The 8,328-nt window shown below is 52.7% G+C and overlaps 1 protein-coding gene across 1 annotated transcript in view; it reads right to left on the bottom strand.

Moving 5' to 3' along the window:
• Positions 1-5,352: 5,352 nt before the first annotated feature.
• Positions 5,353-8,328, bottom strand: part of FOXK2 (forkhead box K2) — a 41,252-nt gene continuing 38,276 nt past the window's right edge. Inside the window, exon 9 of the mRNA XM_011999899.1 lies at positions 5,353-5,903. Coding sequence (XP_011855289.1) covers positions 5,707-5,903 — 197 coding nt within the window. The 3' untranslated portion in view covers positions 5,353-5,706. The remainder of the gene's footprint in view (positions 5,904-8,328) is intronic.

Genomic DNA, 8,328 nt, shown 5'->3' with positions numbered 1-8,328 from the left:
GTGTAAGTCAACTGTCTTTGGCTGCTTTCCAGGGTAAAAAAAAATCTGTTTAGTTTATTGCCTCAACATGGTTTTCCTTGAGATTATCTTATTGGAATTCACTGAGCTTTGTGAATCTTTATTTAGACAGAGTCTCACTATCTCCCAGGCTGGAGTGCGATGGCACAATCTTGGCTCACTGCAACCTCTGCCTCCTGGGCTCAAGTGATTCTCCTGTCTCAGCCTCCCAAGTAGCTGGGAATACAGGCACACGCCACCACGCCTGGCTAATTCTGTATTTTTAGCAGAGACGGGGTTTCACCATGTTGGCCAGGCTGGTCTCGAACTCCTGACCTCAAGTGATCCACCTGCTTTGGCCTCCCAAAGTGCTGGGATTACAGGCATGAGCCACCGCGCCCGGACTAAAATATTTATTTAAAAATGTTTGTATACGTTGTTTCTCTGTTCTATAGGAATCTGGTGACTTACACACTCGACCCTTGGTCTTGTCCTACAAGCCCCAGTTCATTTTTGTTTCCAAACGTTTTCTGTTCATTCACTGAATTTTTTCATGTATTTGATTCATTTCAGGAGCATTTGCCCTTTTTTCACAGAGCATGGTTATCATCACTGTGCTTTATCTCATGTTTCCAACATTTGGGTCATGTGAGAGTTGGCATTCGGTCTTTTCACTTTAGGGTTGGATTTTCCTGGCTCTTTTTACGTTTAGTAATTTTGTATTCTAGACGTTTGGATACCTGGAGAGTCCACGTCCATGAACACCCTCTGCAGGATGTTGAGTTTCGTCTCAGCAGGCAGGTCACCCAGGGATGTGCCGACCGCATGTGCCTGCTGAAGCTGTGGCTCTGGCGTCAGGCTAGTTTTCCAGTCTCTGTTGTGCTGTTCACCCAGGGGCCAGTCTACACAGGAGTTGAGCTCCCGCAGCCTTTGCTGTTTTCCCCAGGCCAGTGCCGTTCCTTTGGAGCTTTAGGGGTCTCTGACTCCTTTGCTGTGTCCTTTGATTTAAAAGCCCAGGTTTTAGCCTCTCTGTGCTGATCCCATTCCTATGACTAGGTCCAGCCTGGGGCCAAAGGGGAGCAGGGATTTCCCTCACGCTCTTTGGACTAGAGCAGCCGTTTTCCAGTTCCTCTCGTCAGAGTGACGGGTTCTGTGGGAGTTGTGTCTGCAGGGCTGCAGCTTCCAGGAGTTTCTCTGCCCAGGAAGAGAGGGAAGGGGGCTTCTCTTGGAGATTCTAATGTTCATCCCTAATGTGTGGTTCTGATAGACCACCCCAGACTAGGCTCAGCAGTGGACTAGGCCCAGCAACGGGAGGGGAGAACCCAGGAAAAACCCGTCACACCGGTCCTTGTTCCGGCTGTGGTCTGCCTGTTCTGTGTTACATACGGGTGACTTGCTGTAGGACTGAGATGGTTGCTCTGTTGGGTCCACAGTCACAACCCCTAGGAGAGACAGGGTGGAGGAGCCCGCGGAGACCTCTGTGGCCAGTTTAGTCATCAGAGGTCACCCAAGACCCACTCTGAATTCTCATTTTGTGTTGCTGTGGACATGGCTCAGAAAGGGGGCAACAAACAGTGCCCATTTCCCAGCACCCATGAACACAGCCCGGGTGCACTGCAGACACAGGCCTGGCAGAAACAGATTACAAACGACTGCTTCACCCTGCTGGAAGAGAGTCTCGCAGGGTGTGACAAACAGTTGTTTTATGCCAATATGAACTGTTTTAAATTAGGGGATCAGTGTAAGGAACAAAACACTCCATTATGAACTCTCTGTCCGTGAACATCATTTAGCTCCCAAAGGCCTCTGTGTCATTTTCAGCATGATTCCTTCCCTCTGCTGCCCTGGTGAGTGCTGATAATGTCCTCACAATTCCAGACATTAGCAATCCACACCCGATTTTCAGGGGCTGAAAGATCAAAGTGTTCCTGTACTTGAAGACCAAGTACGTCTTCAGAAGAGCTGGTTTCTCTTTTTTTTTTTTTTGAGACGGAGTCTCACTCTGTCGCCCAGGCTGGAGTGCAGCGGCGCCATCTCCACTCACTGCAAGTTCTGCCTCCCGGGTTCACGCCATTCTCCTGCCTCAGCCTCCCGAGTAGTTGGGACTACAGGCACCATCACCGCGCCCGGCTAATTGTTTGTACTTTTAGTAGAGACGGGGTTTCACCGTGTTTGCCAGGATGGTCTCGATCTCCTGAACTCGTGATCCGCCTGCCTCGGCCTCCCAAAGTGCTGGGATTACAGGCGTGAGCCACCGCGCCCAGCCACGAGCTGCTTTTTCACTTCCTGAGAAAATGTACCTCAAGGTGCTTTGCAGTGATCTTCATCCTCAGGTTGGAGAGAAAGTCTGCAGAAGAAACAGTGACAGCCACGATCTCCAGGTAACTTTAAAACTCCGACATCATAGATAAATCATCAAGACCCTGTTACCACTGCCCGTAACACGGCGCCTTTTCCGCCTGCACACTCTACACGCCGTCCCGCTGGTGGGGCCTACACTGCTGGTCTTCAGTGCAGCTCCCTGGTGAGTTCTTCCAATGTGCTAGGCCTCCAGTGTGCTCAGAAGAGAGCATGAAGTTAAAAAGAAAAGTCTAGCAAAATGAAAATGATACTCTGCATTCCATTAAAATTAATAAAAATATTTTATTGAATTTCAGGAACTTGGTACTCTTAAAATTTCAAATCTTTGCACATAAATCACCACTATACTTTCTAGAATAGTGGACGTTAGGACTAAGATTGTCACTTATCTCCTTGTGTCACACAGCACAGAAACCGCAAGTCCTGACACTGCCCGCATCCCCCTTCTGGCCACGATGACCAGCTACTGTTATTCTAGCCGAGGACAGTGACGGAAGTGGGCAGACTGACTGAAGGGCCATGATGACCAACTACTGTTATTCTAGGAGGACACTGACGGAAGTGGGCAGACGACTGAAGGAGATCAGCTGTCCACAGCGCACTCTACTGAAGCGAGAGGAGCAACCCGAGGACCTGCCGCACACACTCCGAGGGCACCACGTGACGTGGGTCATGCGGGAGTTCCCTTTTGTTGTCTTGTTTGGTTCAGGGCAAAGCTACTGAAATTGTTTCTAGTCCCTGAGGAGCTCAGAAGTTGGGCAAAGGTCAAAGAGACTTCCTGAAAATAAGACACTGAGGAACACAGTGGAGAGCTGGGAGTTCACAGCAACGCAGCTGGAGATGACGCCGGACCTCTCCGGAAGGTGCCGCAGCTCCAGCACCAGGGGCCACAGCAGCTCAGTAACCCTTGCCGTGCTTGAGTCCCTGGAGGTTCAGAGCTAAGTTCCAGATTTAGAAACAGTGCCTTAAAGACTGGCAAGAAAACCCGGGCCGTGGCAGTCTGCTCATCTATGGTTTTGTTACTGCTCTCGCCTCGGTATTCCTAAATTCCTACGTACCAATGAAAAAGCCAAGCGAGCGTGGCAGTGAGGAGGAGACAGCAGCGTCTTCCCATCTGTGACAGGCACACTTCAGTCTGGCCTCAAGGTGCAGAATGGTGCCTACAGCAAAACAAAACAAAAAAACCCTCCTCCGTTCTTTACCATTTGACAGTTGGGCGTTTTCCTTACCTGTGATCCCAGGAGAAACAGATCCAGACCTGTCAAGTCTACGTTCCAGGATCAGAAGTAACCAGTTTATGGACTGAGCTCACATGGGGAAGTCCACCCCCGACTCCTGGACAGTAACATACACAGCTGCGTAAACACGTCTCCAAGGGGACATACGATGCATTTGCTTGATGTCCACGCCAAGCTCCCCGGTGACCCAGCTGTTCCTTGACTCAGAGCTCGAGAGCTGGTCTCCTGTCAGAGAACCCCATCGGCTGTGACCTACAGAGCTGCAGCCCTCTGCGGAGGGACCTGACTCCACACACAGGATACAGCAGAATCCTAATGATCTTACAAACTGCAAACCTTCTGAGTAAGACAAAAATATACATTCCAAGGTATCTGTAAAGTGCTTGGAAGATGCAGACAGCTGCACCGAGGGGCTCTGATCCATCCACACACTGCGATTTGCTGCGGTCACACACACGGTCTCAGTCACGTGACGGTTTCGCTTTTATTTCTTACATGGCTGAGTTATCATCCAGCTAGTGTGCCGTGATTTCATGCCTTGCAATGTTTGTCACCACAGTGACGCTGCTACAGCCCCACGCTGAGGCCGACACAGTTCACGGAACAGATTCACCATATTTGGTCTTTATGTAAATAATAAATGGTTTAAAATTGCCTAAAGATACCATTCTGAGCCATTTCATCCCAATTTCATCCCACCACGAAAATACAGGTTTTTTCCTCTCTAAAAAAAAAAAAATTAAATACCAAAATAACTACATTTAAATAAATAATGTTACGATGATGACATTAAAAAGCTCAGCATCAGGCTGAGGCCGCGGCCCTCGGCCGGCACACTCGGGAAGGGTGAGCGGTTTCCTCCTGAGGAGCCGGGCGAGGAGGTGCGGGCACCTCCCACTCATTCCCTCACCCCCCTCCTCCCCTCTCATTTTCTGTAGAGGAGTCAGCCTCAGGATTGGGTTCAGTTCTGAAAGGTCAGGGAGGTTTCCTACCACAAAACAGGAAATGCCCCGGACGTCCCCTGCAGGACGTGGCTTGGACCCCGCTCCACCATGGCGGCCGCTCACCGAAGGTGGGGAGTGCACGGCGGGTCAGAGGGCGCCCAGAGCCGGGGGTGACACCCCAAATACAAACATACCACGGAGAGACCTGGGATCTGAGTTTCAAAAGGGCCTGTGATAAAAGACTGAATCTTCTTTTCCAAATTAAGTAGAAATGGTTCTGTCGTTTTAAACATACACAATACTTAGGAGACTTATTTTACTTAGAGTGGAAAATTTTGCCAGGGACAAAGTCAACACAAAGAAACAAACAACAAAAAGTCGCCAGAAAGAGAACAGTTAAGTGCAGCTCGGTGAGTCCCGGCAGTTCCTTCCCGGCACCAGCTCGTCCCTGGGTTCTCAGGGTTCCATGTGGCCACAATGTCCGTCCACCTGTCCATGCGAGCCACACGCTGAAATGGAGGTGGATAAAATTCATCAGGCAGCTGCTGTCACACGGAAATGTGCAGATACCAAAGTAGCTTCATCTGAACTTTAACAAGACAGACAAAAGGAAATCATTCCATAGGCTGAAAACAAAAACAAAACTACGCTGTTTTTCCCCAAATGAAATCCACGGAAAGGGCCTGTGTGATTCCGAAAGTCTGAGGAGAAATGGAGTGATGTGAAATGCCCAAGACCCCGTTATTTTGTAAAGAAAGGACATCTCAAAATACTCTAATTCCACACGTCTCCGCTGCCTGCTGGATCCTGAGGGCCCAGTCCTGGGAGAGCCACTCACAGCAGGTGCTGACGATGCCGTCCTCACACAGTGCTGCCCGGTCCTCGTGGGAGGACAGTTTCACTTGTAGGGAAGAGCGGAGCCCACAGGCAGCCCAGCAGGTACTCAGTGGCGACTCTCCCAAATCAGGTTTTGTTGTGTGTGGATTTTGCTCAAGTGTGACTTCTGTCTTTACATTAAGGAGTGTTAAGGCCACCTGGGTTTTGTGTTTTCAGTGCTGGGAGGTGAAGTCCAACCACAGGGCCCTGCACCCCGAGTGCTGGCGGGAGGCCACGTCTCCTTTTGGCACCACAAAGTTGATATTGTTAAAGAAAAGCTCTCCCAGCCGCTAGTTCTGGACACCCTTTTCCCTTACGGCTGCCGGGGGTGCGTCCACACTCAGGGCAATGACAATGCTCTCGCCGTCTTCTGTCTTGACCCGCTTCAGCTCGGGCTGCTCCGACGGGTCACCGCTGTGCCGCTTTGTGGGCAGGGAGGCCGAGGCGGATGCGTGTGTTGCCAACATGTGCAAAGGACTCGCTGCTGCTGAAATGACACGAAGGAGTCAGAACCCCATGGTCTCAGATGAACCCTCGCCCTCTAAGGGTCCTGGCACTCCCAGGCCCGCTGAGGCTCCCACAAGCCCCCAGGGACTGGCCCACGGTGGCCAAGGGCACAGGAGCCTGGGCTGGGCCCTTGGGATCCCAAAAAACTGCAGCAGGTTAACTGCCTGATTAGGGGACGTTTTTATTAACGGCTGGCATCATCTTTGTTATATCCTATAAACAGGCAATTTTGATGTCACTGCTGGGGGAGAAAGGCTGAGTCCAGTAATGGTTGGAGCAGACAGCCCTGCTGGCTCTGCGAAGGAGTGGCTGCCGCTGCTCTCCCTCACGCAGAGGCCCTGCCCTCGCCCACCACCCACATGAGATGCTCCTGGACCGTTTCCACACAGAAAGGAGCAGGGCTGCACCTGTACCATAGGAGAGAAGCACCACAGTTTCTCATGAGTTAATTCCAAAGGCCAAGCTTCCAACTGACATGCGATGGGTAATGTTACGTGCCAGCCTGGCTGAGCCATAGTGCCCAGATTTCAGTCAACCATTACTCTGGAGGTTTCTGTATAGTTACTTCTTTAGATGAGATTAACGTTTAAATCAGTCAGCTCTGAGTAAATCAGCTGACTGCCATGAGTGGGCCTCATCCAATCAGGTGAAGGACTAAGAAAAGACTGAAGTCCTCTGAGGGGAACACTCTGCCCTAGATGGTCTCTGGACTCTTGAAAATCCAGCACCGACCCCCCAAGCACCGGCCCCTCCCAACACTGACCCCCTCCAACACCGACTCCCCCAGCACCAGCTGCCCCAACAGACTCCCCCCAACACCGGCCCCCACCCCCCAGCACCAACTCTTTTCCTGGGTCGGATCCGCAGATGCTGAGCTTGGCAGGTCCACAGCAGGGTGGGCAGATCCCACAGACTCTACACGACTCCACGCCGCCCCCTGGGCTGTTTCTCTGGGACACTCTCATCCCCCAAGTGCCAACGGGACCCCACCGCCTCCAGCTTCCGGCACAGGCCAGTCTCCTCCGTGTGGGCGGCAGCATTTCTGGAAGGCGGCAGCATTTCTGGAAGGCGCCATCACCTCCCCGGAGGGCACGTCTCAGGGGGCCCCGAGATGCTCTGGGAAGCAGGCCCCAGCCCCACGCTGCGCACACACTGTTCACTGCACTTCTCTAACCTCAGACCAACTCGGAGCACCCAGGATGGGAGCACAAACACACCCCCGGGGGGCCCCAACGCAGCTGTACAGCAGCCCCTCAGGCTGCTCAGGCTCCCGGGAGGCTCAGAGCAGACAGGCCTACCAGGCAGTACCTGAACCCAACCACAAACGCAGCACACACGGTGCACTCTGCCCTGGTGCCCAGAGGTGTGGGAGGGGAACTCCCCCACCTGTCTATCAAGGGCCAGCCCCCTCAGACCACAGGCACTGGCGTGGGCAACACCCGCCTCCTACTGCAGGGATGCTGGCTGGTCAGGGACCGACCCCCGCCCTCAGCTCTTCCCCAGCAGAGCGGATGTGAGCTCAGCCAGATGCATGGTCAGCTCCTCGTGGGTGGGGAACACACATGGCCCGGTAGCCGGGGCAGCCACAAAGAGCGGGAGTCAACACTGGGCTCCGAAGAGAGTCAAGCAGCAAACAGGGACCCAGTGGCATCGGGTCTCGGCGGTCAGAGCCCCATTCTGGAATTCGGGACATGGCCCTGAGGTCACAGACGTGCGCTGCCTGGAAGCCGAACTCCTGTCAACAGTGTGGATGTAACTTTATTGGGTTCCCCTCTCCTTTCCACCCCTGAGCAACAGAAATAGCAGAGGATGAATTTACACATAAAAGATGACCAAGAGGCCAGATGCGGTGGCTCACACCTGTAATCCCAGCACTTTGGGAGGCTGAGGCGGGTGGATCACCTGAGGTTAGGAGTTCAAGACTAGTCTCGAACTGGCCAGCACGGTGAAATGCCATCTCTCCTAAAAATACAAAAACATGGCCGGGCATGGCGGCTCACGCCTGTAATCCCAGCACTTTGGGAGGCTGAGGTGAGCAGGTTATGAGGTCAGGAGATCGAGACCATCCTGGCTAACATGGTGAAACCCCGTCTCTACTAAAGAATACAAAAAATTAGCTGGGCGTGGTGGCGGCGCCTGTAGTCCCAGCTACTCGGGAGGCTGAGGCAGGAGAATGGCGTGAACCCGGGAGGCGGAGCTTTCAGTGAGCTGAGATCCGGCCACCGCACTCCAGCCCGGGCGACAGAGCGAGACTCCGTCTCAAAAAAAAAAATTACAAAAACATTAGCTGGGCCTATAGTCCCAACTACTCAGAAGCCTAAGGCAGGAGAATTGCTTGAACCCAGGAGGCGGAGCTTGCAGTGAACCGAGATCGTGCCATTGCACTCCAGCCTGGGTCTCAAAAA

Source organism: Mandrillus leucophaeus, unplaced genomic scaffold (genome assembly GCF_000951045.1).
Source record: "Mandrillus leucophaeus isolate KB7577 unplaced genomic scaffold, Mleu.le_1.0 Scaffold1, whole genome shotgun sequence".
NCBI classification, from domain to species: Eukaryota; Metazoa; Chordata; class Mammalia; order Primates; family Cercopithecidae; genus Mandrillus; species Mandrillus leucophaeus.
Note: the sequence above shows the minus strand (reverse complement) of the source record. Positions and strands in the feature narration are given on the sequence as shown.